The sequence below is a fragment of the Mastigoproctus giganteus genome, chromosome 13 (genome assembly GCF_048544385.1).
Source record: "Mastigoproctus giganteus isolate SK-2022 chromosome 13, ASM4854438v1, whole genome shotgun sequence".
NCBI classification, from domain to species: domain Eukaryota; kingdom Metazoa; phylum Arthropoda; class Arachnida; order Uropygi; family Thelyphonidae; genus Mastigoproctus; species Mastigoproctus giganteus.
Genome location: NC_143587.1, coordinates 152116972 through 152136719, shown reverse-complemented (window position 1 = coordinate 152136719; position 19748 = coordinate 152116972). Strand labels below are relative to the sequence as shown.

Genomic DNA, 19748 nt, shown 5'->3' with positions numbered 1-19748 from the left:
GACATGGAAGAGTCCAAATGGATTAACAACTAATGAAATCGACTTCATCCTCACTGAAAGAAGATATATTGTGAATGATACTGCTGTTCCAAACAAGGTAAATGTTGGAAGTAACATAGAATGGTAAGATGCACACTTGATATAGATGTAAGAAAAGAAAGGAAAAAATTGCCTCAAGTAAATAGTACAAAGGTCTTCGAGATAACAGACGAGGAGAAAAAGCAGTATGTACTGGAACTTAAGAACAAGTTTGAGCTTCTGCAGACTGTTCAGGACCAGGTAATCGACGAGGAATATTACAACTTTCTGAAAGTGATAAAGCCCAAGAAACCTATAGGGAAAAAGAAATCCAAAGAAGAAAAAATTAGTCAAGAAACACTTGTCATGATGAACCGAAGACGACAAATGAAGAGCAAGAAAAACACTGACAAGGAGAAAATTGAGTATACTGAGTTATGCAAAGCCATTAGAAAGAGACTCAGAGAGGACATAAGAAGATTTAACACAAGAAAAGTAGAACAAGCATTAAGGGAAAACAAAGGATTTAAATCAGCAATAATACAGAAAGACAAATGATACTGAAACTGAAGAATAGTGATGGTGTACTTATAAACAGCAGAGAAGGCATAATTCAAATAGCAGAAGACTACTATAGAGAATTATACAAGGAGCGAGGGAATGATGCCAGCAGTGGGGAAGATGAATTGCAAAGTAGCAACACATACGACATACCCGATATTCTTCTTGATGAGGTAGAACATGCATTGAAGAAAATGAAGAATCGGAAAGCCCAGGGGGAAGATGAAGTTACTGTAGAGTTGTCAAAATTGGGAGGAAGAGACATAACACAAAAATTGGCAAGGCTCTTCACAAAGTGCATTAGAAAAGGTGTGATGCCTAAGCAGTGGAATAATGCAATCATAGTTTTGCTGCATAAGAAAGGAGATAAATCAGAAATTGGAAATTATAGACCAATTAGCTTGTTATCCCACATCTACAAGTTGTTCACGAGGGTCATTACTAACAGATTAGAAAGAATACTTGATGAGAATCAACCGAAAGAGCAAGCTGGCTTTAGGACAGGATTCTCAACTATGGATCACCTTCACGTAATATCACAGCTAATGGAGAAAGTAAATGAATATAAAACACCATTATGCCTGGCATTTGTGGATTATGAAAAGGCATTTGACTCCATACAGCATAAGGCAATGTTTCGGGCACTGGAAAGACAAGGCATAGATACCCCATATATTATGATTTTGAAGAAAATATATGAGAGTGCTACCTCCTTTATTAGACTAGACAAAGACAGTAGGCAAATTTAAAATTGAGAAAGGAGTTCGACAAGGAGACACAATATCTCCGGAGCTGTTTACTGCTGCCCTTGAGGAAGCTTTCAGAAGATTAGACTGGTCGCAGAAAGCAGTCAATGTGAATGGAGAGTACCTAAACCATTTACGATTTGCAGATGACATTGTGGTCATAAGCCACGATCTCAAAGAATTAGAGGAAAATGTTAATCAGTTATGCACAGTTAGTAAGGATTTTGGACTAAAGATGAATATGGCTAAAACAAAAGTAATGATGAACAAGTATGCCCCAGAAAGGGAAATAATGATTGAAGGAGCAGTAATTGAAAAGTTGGAGTCATATAATTATCTGGGACAAGTTATTAGCTGTAATAATGATAAATGGCTGGAAGTCAAGAGAAGAATAAATTTTGGATGGATACCATTCAGGAAATATAGTCACATACTGCAGAGCAATATCCCAGTTTCTCTGAAACGTAAAATAATGAACCAATGTATACTCCCCACCATGACTTATGGAAGTGAAACTTGGGCACTCACCAAAAGAATGGAAGGGAAGCTGAGAACTACACAGCGAAGAATGGAACAAATCATATTGGGAATCAGACTGTTAGATAAGAAGAGAAACACATGGATTAGGCAGCAAACTCAAGTAAAGGACATTCTTATCAAAACTAAAGAACTAAAATGGTCTTGGGCAGGACACATAGCTTGAAGACATGATGACAGATGGACTAAGAAAATAATGAATGGTACCCAAGAGGAGCTAGAAGAAAACCTGGAAGACAAAGGCGGAGATGGATAGAGAAATTCGTGTTTTTGGGTAGTAAATGGATGGCCAGTGCTCAAAACAGAAGGAACTGGAAAGTTTCTGGAGAGGCCTTCATCCTGCAGTGGATTGAAAATCGCTTCAAATTTTTCTTTCAGAAAACTCAGTGTTCTTCTCTCTCTCTCTCTCTCTCTCTCTCTCTCTCTCTCTCTCTCTCTCTCTCTCTCTCTCTCTCTCTCTCTCTCGCGCGCACACACACACACACACACACAGAGAGAGAGAGAGAGAGACATATGCACATGTTTGTCCCTATATATATATTGGGAAAAAATATATTTTATTATTATTATTATTATTATTAGCCATATGGTTCAAGGAAGCCTGAGGCTTATGCTGCACCAGCCAAAAAAAAAAAAAAAATTTTTGAATTGCCCTGAGAGAGAGAAATAGAACAAGAGTCAGAAGTAGAAGGGAATCATCAAGAAAAAGAAGAATGATGATATCCAGCTCAGGACCGACCCTGGGTGTGCGAAGCCCATACTCACCAGATGTGAGCCTTATTGGGAAAAAAAAAAAATATATATATATATATATATATATATTTATATTGGAAAAATATTAGGGGTCCGTAAACTTTTCTTGATTTTTGAAGGGGTCTGTAGATCTCAATAGTTTGGGAACCACTCTCTAAATGGAGCAGCAAGAAAGGCATCTCTGAAGATGTTAAGACAAAATACTTTCACCTGGAAGTCCTGCATTTTGGTTGAGTGTGGATGATCTGTTGTCCTGAATAAAAAGACTTTAAATTTTCTAGTAAAAAAATAAATAAATAACAGGTATTAGCATTAGCAGAGGCATATGATGCAAGAAAGCAAGCTTACACATGATCAGCAAAAAAAAAAAAAAAAAAAAAAAAAAAATCTTCCCATTCATGCATCCATTCACTCAAAAAGTTTGTCCACTTCTTCCTTGAATTTATTTAAGCTATCAACTTCCACAATGACAGATGGAAGTTTGTTCCAGCAATCAACCACCCACTGGCTAAAAGCAAATTTCTGCACATCTGTTCGACAACTCTTTCTTTAATTTTGGCTTATGCCCCCTCAGGTTTGTAATCTGAGAAAGAGGAAGAATCCAATTAGCATTCAGCCTGTTTAATCCATTCAAAGCCTTATATACATCAATCGGATCACCTCTCAGTGGTGATCTGATTGAGGTGCAATTTGCAGAACTTAAGCCTTTCTTTGTAAGAGGACCCCATTGCTCTCCTGACCAGTCTTTTGTTTGTTGTTTGTTTTGATATTTGGTTTTTAGGAACATTAGCAACTAAGGCCATATTGCTCCAAGGGTATGCGGTGGTCATTCCCTGACCTTTCCACACCCTCCGTATTTGGTGGGCACGGGCTCAAACCCCAGTCTAATCAAGAAGCATGTGCTATGCACTGCTGCTCCTGCCCACCTGGCTATGGAGGCACCTTCAACAGTCTTGTTGCCCTTCTCTACACCCATTCTAGCATCTCTACATCCTTTCTAAAATGAGGCTTCCAGATCTGCATGCAGTACTCAAGGTATGGCCTGATATGAGGGGATAATTACCTCCTACTAGCAAATTTTCTGTATATCATTAACCAGACCCCATGACCTGGCTGGTATCCTATCTGCACTGCTCAGAAAACTTCATATCTGACTACACATTTACCACCAGGTCTCTTTCATTCTCCACTACCCAAAATGTAACACCACACAGTTTGTACATTTCTCTGGTGTTACTGCCGTCCACATGCAGTACTTTGCATTTGTCAGTGTTTAACTTCAGTTGCCACTTCTCAGCCCATCTGCTCAACTTTTCCAGATCCTGTTGCAGTAATTTACTGTCATTAACCACCCTACCAACCTTCGTATCATCTGAAAACTTGGACATTACGCCTGATATACCTTATCATTAGCATTGATAAATACAGAAAATAACAATGTGCCCAATACCGAACCCTGGGGAGACTCCACTAATAACATGAGTCCACAAAGAGCAGTGTCCGTTGATTACCATTCTTTACATATGATTACCACTCCTGTTTGTCAGTGGGTATCTTTACATATGATGGAAATCTGATTTAAGAAAGGTCACTGGAGTGGGCCATAAACTCAGTTTTTATGGCTTCTCTCAAAGTGTAAATCCACTTCATGCCATCTGAGAGGGTCCTGTTTGTCCAGTGTGTACCCTTTGAGATTTGCATGGAATGCAGTATATAGCATTTGTGTTGGAGGGGTCAGAGGAATCAGAGTAAAGTTTAGTTCTCAGTGAAGGGGCTGATCGACCCTACAGGTTTGAATGGTGGTTAGAGGCCAATTTTGTAGATCATTGTTTGATTTCTTTGTGTGTTGCTGGATTTATTAGGACAGCCTATAGTATCACTGTGGCAGATAAACAGAAACCATACATGTACCCAAGCTACCTATACTTATTGAAATATTTGTGTAATATTGGCACTGGATCGGTTTTGTACCTCTGGTTCACTAGTTTATTTTCTGTTGTGCTTTAAAAATACCCTGTTACATTTTTCTTAAATTCCCAATATTAGTTCATAAGAAATAAAAAATTTTGATGTTCAAGAAAATAATGGTTAGGAAAGCAGGATTTTGAATTTCACACTGTTTTATTTCACAGACTGTGACAAATCATGTAATAGATGTACTGGGGATGGTCCTGATATGTGTGTCAAATGTGCAGAGGGATACGTGCTTCAAAATGGACTATGTATAGGTAAGTGAAAATTAATAAAAGCACCTTGTTTAATTAACAATTTAATGGTCAGTTTTTTTTTTTTTTTCTGCAAGAAAATATTCCAAAAAATTGGCCATTTTTTAGACTACTTTTCAAGTTGACCTATGAAATTGTCATGTGTGTCTCTCCTAATTACCATTTCTGTTTAGTCTGATTGATACCAAATTTATCAAACACATCTCCCCCTACCAGAGTGTTCAAGACCCTGGGTTGTGGATAATTTTATATTTATTTTGAAATAAAATAGCCACCATGTGATTTATGCCTTACCTGTTCATAACTCATTTGTTTAGAGTGTAGAGTGTGTTTAGTGTCAAATGGCACCAGGGGTTTCCCCCATCTCTGCATAGTATACATTGTAAGTGTGAAACAGAACACTGTCAATGCCAGAGGTTTAAAAGTGTATGGATCTTGTATATGTGTAGTGTCGTGTACTGTTGTGCCGCTGGGCCCCGAATGGGACCTAACGTTGCCCACACTCCGCCCCGTGGAAGCAGACCAGGTACATGAGTATTATAGTTATTTACTCTGGCAGGTCCTGCCACCTAATTTCCTGAGATTTCAGTGGCTAGGACCATAAAAAATATATATATATATGAAAAAAATAAATAAATAAAAACGCTATAGATAGGGGTCAGCCAAAAGGAGTACTAGTTATGTGATCTGATGTCATTATGTTTTTGGGTGTAGAGCTCGAGCAATTTAACAATGGTTTGAACGCTAGTAGTTGTAAGTTAGAGGGGGGGGGAAGGGAGGTTGAAGGCTTGGAGGAAAAGACAGAAATATGGGGTCCATAGAGAAGATGACCCTCAAATCAATGGAGCAGGCCCAAGCCCCACCAGAGGAAAAAGAGGGGCAGTGAGATGGGGAAGAGACCAGAAGTCACCTTCCCCCTCCCACCCGGGGAGTGGAGGCAAAGGACCACGCAAGGGAGTGGAGCTAGGAATGCCTAATGGCAGCATCTGAGCTGTGCTGGTGGTAGTATCCCATCTGGGACAGCATGCCGGCTAGGAACAGCCAATGGCATGGATGACCTTGTGGTCCATAAGATTCCCATGGCCATCCATCCATCCATCTGGTGGAGAGGCTGGAACAGAACATACAATTTATATTATTCGCTCACACACAATTTTTTTTTTTTTTTTTTTTTTACATTTTCTATTGTCTTTGCATGTTATAGTTTTTTTTTCATTCATCCATCATTCTCATTCACACCAGGGAGGGGGTGACTTATTAAACAAGCAAAACTGACACCAAGCTGTCAACCTCGCCTGTCCAATTATTGCTTTTAAAATAATTTAGTGCTTGTTTAACCATTTCTTTAACACAGCCCATTTCACTCAGACTCCACAGTCATTCGCTAATTTTATTCAATTTCCTCTTTCAGCACTCACTCCTTCTCACACATTCATCCCTCACAAAGCAATAATTTAAACAAACAAGAATTTAAAGAAAGCTCACACAAATTAAATGACATACAAATAATAATAAAAAAGAACACACACATTTATATAACAATTATACTAATGCTAAATTTTTCCTTTTTTTTTTTTCTTTTTTAAACAAACTTCCTGTCATACTTTTACATTCTGCTTTCGACATTTATACATTCAACACACTATTTCTCGCATTCATTCACTCATCCAGGCACACTCTTTTGCACCCTTACATTCACACAGCCCATTTCACTCAGACTCCACAGTCATTCACTAATTTTACTCAATTTCCACATTTACTCTTTCAGCACTCACTCCTTCTCACACATTCATCCCTCACACACACACCCAGAGGCATAAATTATCATTCATTCACCAGCATCTTCAGAAACCTGCAGCTTACTAGTTTTTTCCAGCTGACAGGTAACCCTGGCTGTATGTCTATACCTGTCTCTTTAAAGTCCTTTCTGTGAGTGTGGTCATGTTTGTGAATTCAACCTGTTTTGGTTGGACATACGCTATGATGAGGGCACTACCAGTTTGCCTTTATTCCCATCAGTCACATTTGGTTATTTTCCTACCTCTATGGTCCACTGGCAATGAGCCAAAGGAGTCCCCAGGGGCAGGGTTCAACTCTGTTAAAGTCCTGGTAATTTCTGAGCCAATCCAGGTATGTTTTGTCATGTAGAGATTTTGTCATTCACTGGGCATGGGGAGGGAAATGGGCTGGTTATATATTTGGTCTATTTCTTTGCTACAGGAACTGATTGAAGAGCCTGTCTCTGCAAGATTCAGCTGATTTCAAAAATAGTTTGAGCATACTTGGTAAAAGACCTCCTCCATGATGAATTGGTGTTCTTGGCCCCTTTTCACAGCTTTCCCCATCTTTATTATTTTATAGCACCGTATTCCAACCTCCTCATAAAGTTACTATAAAAGTAACTTTATGAGGAGGTTGGAATAATATTTTGCCATCACAGTACAGCCCATTTGAAGGTAATCTGTTAGTATTACACAGAAGGTGTCCAATTTCTGTGATTAACTGTCTGCGTTGATTTTCATAGATTTACACAGTCATATAGAATGTGTGCCCAATCCTCACTTTTGCCACAGTTACAGTGGGGGGCATTAGCCAGTCCCAAAGAGTGCAATTTAGCTTTAAGAGATCCATGACCTGTTAATAGAAATGTGGTATAAAGTCCTGGAGCATACCACTTAGGTGGCTTTGGGCTAACCATAGCCACCTGTGAAAAAAATGTTTTGGTAGTAGCATCTTTGGTCTCTTGCTCCCATTCAGTTTGCCATATCTGATGTAGTCGTGTGGCAATTTGTCGTTTCTCTGCCTTGATGTCATTGGCAAGGTTTGGGATTATGCCTAGGAAATTCCATGGGATTCCTTTTTTTAAGTCTATAATATAGCCCTTTTTTCACAATTTCAAGGTGCAATGGTAGGGTACCGGCCAAAACTTGCAGTGCTGGGATACTAACTGTATGGCATGCTCTAGTTCTTTGAATGCTATTTAATTTTGCTCTGTTTCTAACTATGGCTGTGTGATGGAACCAAAAGCCAGCATACAGGTAAAAACGCTGCTCTGTAAATGAATGCCAGGGTTCTGCACTTGAGACCCCAATTGGCTCAGCTGATTCTGGCAATCATTCCGGCATAGTTTTGGACTTTTTTAGCCAAGTATGACATGTGTGGATAGAAAGTTAATTTGGAGTCTAGAATTATGCCTAAGTATTTCAATTCTTGGACCATGTGAATTGAGGTATTACCTATTTTTATCACTGGTGGTCGTCTTATATTTAGATTTCCTTTCAGTAGGATACACTTAGATTTTTCTGCCGAGATTTTGAACATGTGGGTTAGCGCCGATTCCTGCAGTTGTTTGAGGGCCACGTTTACTCTTTCTTCCACCACCCTTCTGGGTGTTACCTTTCACCAATAAGACAAAGTCGTCAGCAAAGGCGACCCTGTCTGTAGGGCCTAAATCTTTTGTCTGGAATTCAAGTACACAGGTCCAAAAGAATGGACCTAGTACTGAACCCTGTGGGCAAACTTTTTTAACTGGGCATTTTATTTCTTGGTACTGTGTGCGAACTACTACACGTCTGTTACCAAGATATGTGTTTATACATTGATATAGATTTTTTGGTACATTTGTCTGGCAGAGTCTTCTGAGGATACTTGGCCACCAGAGGGTATCAAATGCACTAACAAAGTCAATAGATATTGCCAGCATGTACTTTTGATCACTATTATTTACTGTTGTTAGGATATAGTGCATGGCATCCTCAGTTGAGGATCCTTGCTTGAAACCAAATTGCTGTTCAGAATTTAGGTTGGCTTCAGTATAATATAAATTAAGTATATAGAGGAGTAGGCATTCCATTATTTTTTGTAGAATAGGTAATAAAGCTATAGGTCTGTATGATTTAGGTTCAGTAGGATTTTTTCCCGGATTCTTTAAGATTAATTTAATTATAGCCAGTTTCCATGTTTGTAGGAACAAACCCTCAGCCAAACAGTGATTAAATAAGTTTAGTTTAGTTTCAGGAGAAATTTCTGCTAACTTTTTAATGGTTTCTATTTCAATAAGTCAGGTTTAGGGTACTTATTGTTTTTGGTTTTTAAGAGTGCTGCTTGAAGTTCTTCCATGGTGAAGTGTGGTTCTATTGACATATTGCTATAATTTTTGTTGCTGGCCATTATGTCACTCTGAGCCTGGGTTAACCCTTGGTTCTCAGACTGGAATAAATGATCTAATATGTTATTTATGGAGTCTGCCCAAGTGTGAGTTGCAGTTTCATCTGCCTTAGTTGTAGAGTTCACCACATCACCTCTTGGCAGTTTGTTGGTGACATTCCTGTAGACCACACCCCAAGGGTTGACGTTTCTGGATGTCTCCACCAAGGCCCTCCAACATTCCTTCTTTTTTGTCCTTATTTACTTGAGCAGTATATGAGTTTCTGAGATTCCTATAGGAATCTCTCAGAGCATCAACCTCATTCTGGGACCAAGTTGCCCTTGCTCTCTGGAAAATTGTCTGGCCTGGTGCACCCTTTGCCAGAGTATATCAAGTTCAGGACACCACCAGGGAACAGCATTTTTCTTTGGTTTTCTTTTGGGTATTGCTAGATTGGATGTTTTTTGAAGCATAATTGTGACATTTAGGTTGTGTTCATCTGGGCTATAGTTGTTATGGATCTGAGTCTGCTGCTGTTCTATTTGATTTTGGATTTCATCTGTGAATGTCTGCCAGTTGGCTTTCTTTAAGTTGTATCTGATTATATCTTGAGGCGGCTGTATCTGGCTGTCTATTTGTCTCTTTAAGATAAAAATTATAGCCCTATGGTCTGAGGTGGTCCAAGCTTCTTGGACTATCCAATCTGTAAATTTGGTAGATATGGAAGCAGTGGCCAAAGTTATATCTGTATCACTTTCCCCACAGTGTACTGTGGGGAAAGTGGTAGATAGGTAGGTAGGTAGGTTGTGGGGGTCTATTTATTACCTTAGGATAGAAGTAGCTAGGTAGTCTGTTAGTAGTTGGCCGTTATGTGTACCTGGTCTATCAACTGTATGGCTGTGCCAAAGGCTTGACCGACAGTTGGCATCCATGGAGACTATTATCTTAGAATTTGGAAGAACTGTCAGTACATTTTGTAGATAATGAATGCTGGGATCCTGGCCTATAGTAGAGGGTTACAACATGAAAGGATCCTGTTTGACTAATTATTTGTGCACAAACTGCTAATGGGACACATAGAGAGTTAACCTTTGTAGAAATCCTTCTCTTACTTTGTAGTTACAAAGTAAGAGAAGGATTTCTAATTACTATTGCTGTTAGTGAGGTTTCATGTGAAGATTCTGTTATTCTGTATGTTCTAGGGTATCCCTGAACCTTACCCTGATGAGTATATGGCTCTTGGATTATCAGGATATCTATATTATTGTCCTCAGCTTTAAGCTTAATTTGATCCTCAACTGTACGTGCTCTGTGAGCATTTAATTGGATGAACTTTAGAGCCCTGTCACAAGTCTGGTTTAAATTAAGGCCCATAATTGGTTCTCAATTTAAGCTGTTTTACCATTTTTTGAAACCTGGGACAATTATTGTCCCTAAGACTATGGTGGAAGTCTATTTTGGCCAACTTACATGTAGCACACTTAGGTTGTGTGGTTCTGCTGTTACAGTTTTTATAGTCATGGCCAGTGACTGTGCAGTGGCCACAGATCGAGTCTTTTTGCTGGCACTGCCTGGCTGTATGACCAAATCTGTGGCAGTGGTAACATTTTGTAACTGGAAAATATTCCCTGAATCTATGGCTGGTCCAGCCACCATAGATTCTCTGCTGATTTTTTAGGATTGTCCATGCCCTTGGAGAAAGTTCCACAATGGCATTTAATTGGCCATTTTTTTATTTGTTGTTCCATGTTTGATTTGGAATTCCTTAGCCATTTCATCTAAGATTAATTGCACACTAAAATTTTTATAATAAAAGTCTATCATGACCTCTCTCTCTCATGGGGATGGTCTTAGGCATGTCAAAGATAATGATATTTGGGTTTCTACCCTTTGGAATTTCAGCTTGTAATCCTAGTTTTTGGATTTCAGGATGTCCCTTTATAGTTTCTATATCCTCTTTAGTGGCCGCTTCAATCAGAACACCATTGTTTCTGGTTTTCCTAAGGCTATTTACTTTCACTTCCTTCAATTTTTTGGTGAGGTTTCAATTTAGTCAATACTGTTTCTTTGACTTCTTCACTACTTTTTAATGAAGAATTTTTCTGTAGCCTTTAATATTATTACATTTACATCCTTTTTGGGAGATTCAGTCTTTTTTGACCTTGTTATTATCTCTTTAGGTTGAGTCTCATCTTTGTTTGTGGCAGCTCTAACAGCTTGTGCATAAGTTTGTACATTTATGCTTTTATATGCTTTCTTTTCAGAGTTTAAAGCCTCAACTCTGGCTTTTAACACTTTGTTCACTGTGCTCTCTAATATCATCCAGTATTGGACTATTTGTAAGCATACTGCAACTGTGATTCTGCCGGCAGCCATGAGGTCTTCCAAATGTAGTTTGGTAGCTACTATTTGGTTTACTGGGTCCTTTATTTTTGCAATAGAGGCCAGCTTTTCTTTGCCTAGGATTTCATGCATTTCAATTGCTTCTTGAGTTTTCGCTTTCTATTTTCCTTAGCACTAAGAGGCCCAGGTGGGCATTTTTCTATTTTGTCATTAGTTTCACCTGCGGCGGTGTTTTCCCGCGTTTCGCGATCGATGTCTGTTTCTAGTGCATTTTGTACACCAGTGTTTCTAGTGCAATAGTGTACACCAGTGTTTCTCAACCTATTTTTAATTATCGCCTTCCCAAAAGGTCTTTTTTAGACCGTTTTTTTTTTTTTCCTAATTGCCCCCATGAAATTTTAAACAAGAAAATACTGTATACTTGCTCTTTTTATTCAATGGGATCCATGAGCCTGATGCTTCTTAGCTAAAAGTTCAATCTTCGGTATGATGTTAGTAAGTTTAATTCTAATGTCTTTTTCTTGAACATATATGAATTCTGTTTCTTTCCTTTGTTAATATTTTATTTACTGTACTAAAACCACTTTCAACCATATAAGACATTGGAAAAAAAAGTACTTTGGCCATTTCAGACCACACTGTTGGATAAAGAAGTTTAATTGTTTTTGATCCCCACAACTCAGCCATTCCACCTTTTTCGAATTAATATTTGCATTCTTCTTTACATTTTAATTCAATGAGTTCTTTAATTTCTTCCCTAGCAGACCCAAAATCACATCTATGGGTTCACTTCAGAAGAAAATAAATCTGTGAAAATCTATTTTTCATTTCACCTTTTAAAGAACACAAATGATCTGAATAATTCTTAAGATCATTCTCGGTGAGAGATTCATTGATTTCATCTAACTCTTGCATGCCACGAAATTGTTTTCTCATTAAATTTCTTTCAAGTATTTCTAGTTTTTCAGTGAAGTGGTATCGCCATAATTAATTTCCCTTGAAGTTGAAGTGATACTTCATTAAGTTTTCGAAAAATCAAAGCCATATAGTGTAAATTGTTTTTGTTTGATGATCTCCTTTGCTAAATCTGTCTCTCCTTCACTTTCTAAAAAACTAATTATTGTATCAAAAAGGTTTACAAATCTTGTTAGACAGTTTCCTTTAGAAAGCCATCTGACCTCTGTATGTAAAAGAAGCCTCTCATTCTGTTCTTCATTATCAACACAAAATTTTCTGAAAAGGCAATCATATTTGCTATGTGACCAAAGACCATGGAGTATGGTTAGAACATTGGGGGGGGGGGAGGAATGTCCCTTCCCATTCCATGTTAAAGAAGTCAGCAGCGGAATTTAGACAAGGGAGGGACAGCCTGGAAGAAAAATGTCCATTATACCAAAAGTTGAAATGTGCATAATCTGTTGGTGAGCAATCAACAAATGACAGTTCAGTACATTGCCAGCATCTTCGGGATCTCATCTGAATGTGTGTACCACATAATAATAACAGAGGTTCTCACTACGAAAAAGGTGTCAGCATGATGGGTCCCAAAGTTGTTGACAGCAGATCAAAAATGCATATGAGTTTAAGTGAACATGTGCATCGTTTTCAAGCACATTGAGCAAATTTCCTTGCAAGGGAGTCGTGACCATGGATGAGACCAGATACAAAGGAGCAGTCCAAATAGTGGAAACACTGCTCTTCTTCCCCCTCCAAAGAAAACTAAGTCGATTCCTTCTGCTGTCAAGGTGATGGCATCGGGTTTTTGTTTGGGATGATGATGGTGGAGTGTTGCTAGGTGATTTCCTTCAGAAAAGTCGGACAGTCACATGGGCATATTACACAGAACTTGAGGCATATGCATGAAAACATCAAATACAAATGCCAAGGAAAACTCAGCAAAGGAGTCTTGTTCCATCAGAACAGATGTGCCTGGTGCCTCCGTAGTTAGGTGGGCAGGAGCAGCAGTGCGTAGCACACGCTTCTAGATTAGACCGGGGTTCGAGCCCGTGAACACCAAATACGGAGGATGTGGAAAGGTCAGGGAATGACCACAGCATATCCCCAGAGCAATATGGCCTTAGTTGCTAATGCTCCTAAAAACCAAATAACAGCATAACTATAGGCGCCTTCGTAGCCAGGTAGGCAGGAGCAGCAGTGCGTAGCACACGGTTCTTGATTAGACCGGGGTTCGAGCCCGTGACCACCAAATATGGAGGATGCGGAAAGGTTAGGGAATGACCACTGCATATCCCCAGAGCAATATGGCCTTAGTTGCTAATGCTCCTAAAAAAACAAATAACAATAACAACTATGCCTGCACTGTAAGAGTGCAACTTTGAAATCTTGGACCTGAAAACATCAAATACAAATGCCATGGAAAACTCAGCAAAGGAGTCTTGTTCCATCAGAACAGATATGACTATTCACAACTATGCCTGCACTGTAAGAGTGCAGCTTTGAAAACTTGGACCATCATATATATCAGTTCTGCCACCTATAGTAGTCTATAGTAGTTGACAAAATTAACAAAAAAAAATGTTTTTTATAAATATTTTATTCTGAATGGTGTAGGCAAAGGCAAATATTTAATATAATAGGTATCTTGGCATGCAAATTCTGTGTATCCAATGGAAATTGATCTACTACCTTACAGGGTCGCACATTGTATAAATTATTCATGCCTATAAAAATATGGGTTGCAAACCACATCACTTCATTCCCGTTTTTTGGCTTGCTTAGTGGGATAGCCACACCTCTAGTACTCAGGATGGCAGTCATTATCGTTTAGATTGTCAACCTATTTTGACTCACAAACCCCTTTCAACATAATATTTTTATTGCAAATCACTAAGCCTATATTCTCTGATATCAAATAATAGTTCTGAATTTTTATTCTAAAGTAGTTCCAGTACCACGATTTTATAAGCGGTATTGCGTAATAATATAAAATTATTATTAGTTAGTTATCTATACATAACAGTGGTCTTAGAGAATGAAAAAAAATTCAGTATGGAGAACATATAAAGAGTTAGCAAAAACTTATAATGCCGAAGTTCGTGATCTTCACTAACACTGATGCCTCTATAATTTTTTCTACTTATAATAAATTAGGAACCCCTTTTAACAAATATAAAGAAACTCGCATATATGACACTAAAGACATCAATAACATAGTTTACTTACTCAATTGTCAACCCGATTGTAACGCATGTTACATCGGGAGCACTACTAATAAATTTGGATCATCTGCCATCGCAAACACATGCACTTACTACCACGTCCGTAGTTTTCGGACACAGAAAGGAAATACTGAACTGTCTCAGCATGTACACACTTATAACCACAACCCCCCAGTTGATGCTGCAATAACCATCATCAAATTAAATTCAAACTATAAACTCCTTTACGAAACCCTTGTAATAGAATGGTACCATCTCAACACCGATTATGACATCTTAAAAAAAAAAACTTCCGGTTTCCTTGTCTACCATTTGGAATCTAATCTGAATTAAATTACCACATGTTCAGCACAACATTTCGGATACTTAAGATCAACAGCAACTCTTTTGCTCTTCCTCTTTACGCCACCTGAAGATGAATCTATCGAAAGTCCATCGTTCTCGACTATTGGCCTTATTCCTTTTTTAATTTAAGATATTTTATTTATACAGTATTGTAATTAACAACCAGAGGACGATATGGTACACCTCCCCCTCCTCTAGGCTAAGTTTTTTAAATTATGCTTTCCTAATCGTGATTTTTAAACTCCGATTTTAGTTCAATCAATGATTTTTCTCACTACTGTTCCATAATTCATATAACCACAACGGATTATTGAGGTGAGTGCCATCTCTTTATTAAGCTTTGACTAAGTACATATTTCTTGTATAGAAAACATTGATTTAACACAATATACTTTAAGATAGTAAGCTAATTAAAAGGAATGTGGGAGATGTGGTTTCTTTTGTTGGCAATTCTTTACTTGATATTTATTTTTTTTTTTACTTTATTCTGTCTTTGGTTATTATTATAATTCTTTATAACACTTTTACCACAGGTGAATGGTGTGATACATATCGGCATGTTTGCACCCAATCTCCCCCCCCCCCCCCAACATCCTGTTGTGCACACTCACTATGTAAGGGTGCATGACCCAAACCACAACTAAATATAAATTTTGAACCGAACTGCATAAATTAATATGCGGTTCGGTTCAAAAATATTAATATATTTTTGTACTTTACAAAAATATAACCTGTAAATCTAAGCAGGTGCCATTACAGAATTTTTTGTGCAAACCTCCAGGAACACTTTTGTGAACCACTGGGTGTTTGCAAACCACAGGTTGGGAACTGCTGATTTAGATGATTCTTTGAGATGGTGGGTCTCAAAGTTGGATGACTCAAAGCTGGGCAGTTGCCTGAGTCCTGAAAAATGGGTTACGGTTCTGTTCTCTGATGAGTCCTGTTTTAGCTTACAAACAGATTCTAGATGTTATTTCCTCTGAAGACAACAAGGAATGCAGTACTATCCCTCCAACATCAGAGGAAGGGAAACTTACAGTGGAGGCAGTGTTCTTGTGTGGGGCAGAATAATGATCAGTGGCTGCAGCCCTCTTCATATTTTTGATAGGGGTACCATAATTGCGCAGAGGTACCAAGAACAGATCCTCAAACCCCTGTGTGCAACTTTTTATAAGTGCATTTGGCCCAGATTTTCTTTTCATGCATGATGCCACTGCACATAGAGCTCAAGTGGTGGAGGAATATCTTGAAACTAAACACATCCATTGAATGCTGTGGCCAGCACAATCAGCAGATTTAAATCCAATTGAACGTGTGAGATGCCCTTGTGCATCCTATTGTATGCTGGCAGCCAAATTCGTCAGTTATTTGGTGAGCTTAGGTCTGCATTGGTGGAAGTATGGGATGTTGCCACAGTCATATAGATACACTTATATCAACTGTGGTTTCAGCACTGTCAAGCTTGTTTAGCTTTTGCAGGGATCATATGCTGTAGTGATGTCATGTGACCATATTTTTGAGCATCTTGTGTTGATTTATGTAATGTAACCTTTTTGGTAATTCTTATTAGGTATGAATGTCCCTTATACCTGTCTGAAGTTTCTTGCTGTCTTCTCATATCAGTTATTCTATGGTACACCATAGCACATGTTTTCTACATGTTCTGTTAATTTTGTTGAGCAGTGTATTTCCTAATTTGAAAATATATTTTGAAATAACTTCATAAAATTATTAATAATATATTTTTAAAATATATGTCAGCCAGATGTTTTTTTCAAATAATTGAAAAAATATCTGTCTGGCAACCATTTTTCCACCAACATAATAATTGCAATGCAATAATTATCATTGCTGCAGTGAATGCATTCCTGGGGGTCTGAGAGAAAAGGTTCTTTGCATTGCAGCACTAGTAGCAAAAGTGTATAAACTCTAAAGGGGACTATGTTAAAAAGTAGCATGTTACTAGACTCCTCAAATAAACTTTTCATACTCAGGCCATGAACTTTTCAAACGTCCCTCATAGTACACTGAAAGGACAGAATTCATGAGATACCTGGTTCTTGGGCATGCACTGTATATAGGTACACTGCATTCACGCAGACGGTAATTCGATGTCAGTATGGATAAACATTGTGAGTTAATCGACTTTGAAAGAGGGCTGATGGCCCAATGCATTGGTCACTATTGCGGAGGTGGTACAGAAATTGCACTATTCCCATTCAACAGTATCAAGAATATGCTATTTCTGGAATAACATCACATCATGAGCAGAGAAAGGTGGTGGTGGATGAACGTGGCCGTCGACATCTGTTTCATATTGTTTCAGCCAACTGGGGAGTGATAGGGACACAGATCACTGCCAACTTCAACAAGGGAGGTGCAGTAGATTATGGAAGCCGGTGACCCACTAGAGTCCCATTGCTAACACCATGATACAGGACTCTACACCTCAATGGGCGAAAGAACATTGGCACTGGACCTTGGATGATTGGAGATGGGTCTCCTGATCCAAAGAGTCCCATTTCCAGTAATTTCAAGTTGATGGGAGGGTGCGTATCTGGCAAAAACTGCCTGAAGCTATGCACCCATCATGTCAACAAGGAACTATAAAGGCAGGTGGATAGGCAGTAATGGTCTCTGCTACATCTAGAGACATCTCTGAATGGTCTAGATTACATATCCATCCTTGCAGACCATCTGCATCCCTTCATGGTCATCATGCATCCACAGGGCAATGAGCCTCCCCACACAGCCGTGATGACTAGAACATGGTTCAAAGAGCATTCCACAGATTTTACCACCATGGAATGGCCTCCCTGTTCACTGGACATGAACCCTGTGGCACATCTTTGGGATGCTGTGGAAGGGTCCGTTCGAGCTTTGGATCCTCCATCCAGGAATGTGAAGGAATTTAGGGATGGTGGTGCAGGAGGAATGGATGGAAATACCTGTGGAACGTTTTCGTGAACTAGTAGACTCATGGCTCACTGTGTGGCTGCCCTTATCTGGGCCTACCTGTTACTAAGTAGGTATTCCATGATTTCTGTCCACTCAATAAACGGTCTGCCGAAGAATATATATCATGAAATTACTTTTATTGTACTTTTTATTATATTTGCTGTTATTAAATTGTTAACATTTTTTTAAGAGACATTTAATGAATCATTTGAATTTGTACCATATATCACGACTCAAGTAAAGCAGTGTTGCTTTACTTGAGTTTTAGGATTATTAAATGTTACCACAATCCTAAAAATAAGCATAAAATCATGGAAAGCTAAAAAAAAAAGTTGCCCTGAGTGTACCTCACAGAATTTTATTTGGCCCGCTATTTAAAAAGGTTGCTTGCTCACCCCTGCTCTAGAGTAGTGGCTCTCAAAATGTAGTTTGGTGAATGATACCAAAATGTAGGGGGTATTTTGTATGAGTGGCAAAAAGCTTTATCAGTCATACAAAAATATCAGCTTGCCACTTCCATCATAGACTGGACAAACAAAAAAAAGTCTCAAGTCAGGATGCAGAGTCCTACTGAAAAATGGATTTTCAAACTGGTTCCATGAATATACTCAGATGTGTATTGGAGCTTATGTCACTCTGTTTAGAAGTTGGAATAATAAAAACTTACTCTTTTTTTCTTTCCATTTCAGAGAACAGCATTTGGCAACGGTCCCTGCACATAGAGATTGCAAGATATGCTACTTACACAGGACTTTGCATTGCAACATTCATAATATTCAGGAAAAATACATATATTGCCAGCCTAATTGGAATCTTTGTAGCAGTCTACATTGGACTATCTGAGTACATGCTTGGTGAATGGGACAAACGATCCATTTTTAAATCTCTTAAATCGTGGCTAATGTTATAAATCAAAGTTATACATAATGCTTGGATAAAATTTTTTTATTTATCATTTAGGAACTGTTGTCTTATTGATTAGCTTTACCTTTTTAAATAAAATTCCTGCAGGACTTCAATGACTATTATATATAGTTTACATTTATTAGACATTAAGCTGTTATTATAGTTATTTAAGTGCACTATAAACCTTATATTCTCTGTTAACACTGAATAATTTACACAACACTGTAACTGAAAGTATATGTATAATAAACTCATGTTTTTAACTTTATATAAACAGTAGATTTTTATCAATGAGAATAACAGGAATTACATCAAATTAAAGAATGTTATGCAACAGAATAAACAACTTGTGTACCTAATAAAGTGGCCATTCAGTATATGGAGTGTCCACATGAAGCCATTAAAACTCAGAATTGTTGTGAAAAGGGAATGTGAACACTTATTTTAATGGTGTTTGGAATATGAGCCCCTCTTGTCATCTGGAGAATATCTCCCCCACCCAATTTCTTAATCATGCTTGTGATGATTATATCAGCAATCTTCTGTTAGTGCCTTTGGTACAAAACGTTCTTGACATAACCCCCACAGGAAGCAATCAAGTAGAATTATGCCAGCTAAGTGAGGAGGCCAAGCAAATGGGTCGTCCCCGCAACACCAGTCTAGTGCCTGGAAATGTTGCATCAAGGTAATCCTAAGCCTCCTTTCTTGCGTGTGATGTGGGAAAGCACCATTCATGGATTGGTGGAGTCCTTTGGTTTTTTGTCTGAAATAGGTTAAAATGCACCTAAATGTTGATTTCGTTTCAGTGAACCATGATATACATTCTCTCTCTCTCTCTGAATGTCATAATTTTTAGTTGTTGGCGCTTGATACCCTGACTTGTAATCTCTCTCTCTTGGCATAAACACCTTACAAATATTGCCTCCTCTACATCTAAAAAACTGGGTTTTCTCATTTGATTTTCCTCCAAACAGCTGTTCACTCTGTACAAATCACAAATCCAGCCTATCATGGAATATTATACAATACT

At 38.3% G+C, this 19748-nt stretch overlaps 1 protein-coding gene across 2 annotated transcripts in view; it reads left to right on the top strand.

Annotated features, from left to right (window-relative positions):
• Nucleotides 1–18845, top strand: part of LOC150076526 (cysteine-rich with EGF-like domain protein 2) — a 250244-nt gene extending 231399 nt beyond the window's left edge. For both annotated transcript variants that reach the window (XM_090387978.1, XM_090387979.1), the window contains exons 9-10: nt 4748–4843; nt 18502–18845. In XM_090387978.1, the coding sequence (XP_090244104.1) occupies nt 4748–4843; nt 18502–18722 (317 nt within the window). In that variant the 3' untranslated portion in view covers nt 18723–18845. The remainder of the gene's footprint in view (nt 1–4747; nt 4844–18501) is intronic.
• The last annotated feature ends 903 nt before the right edge of the window (nt 18846–19748 follow it).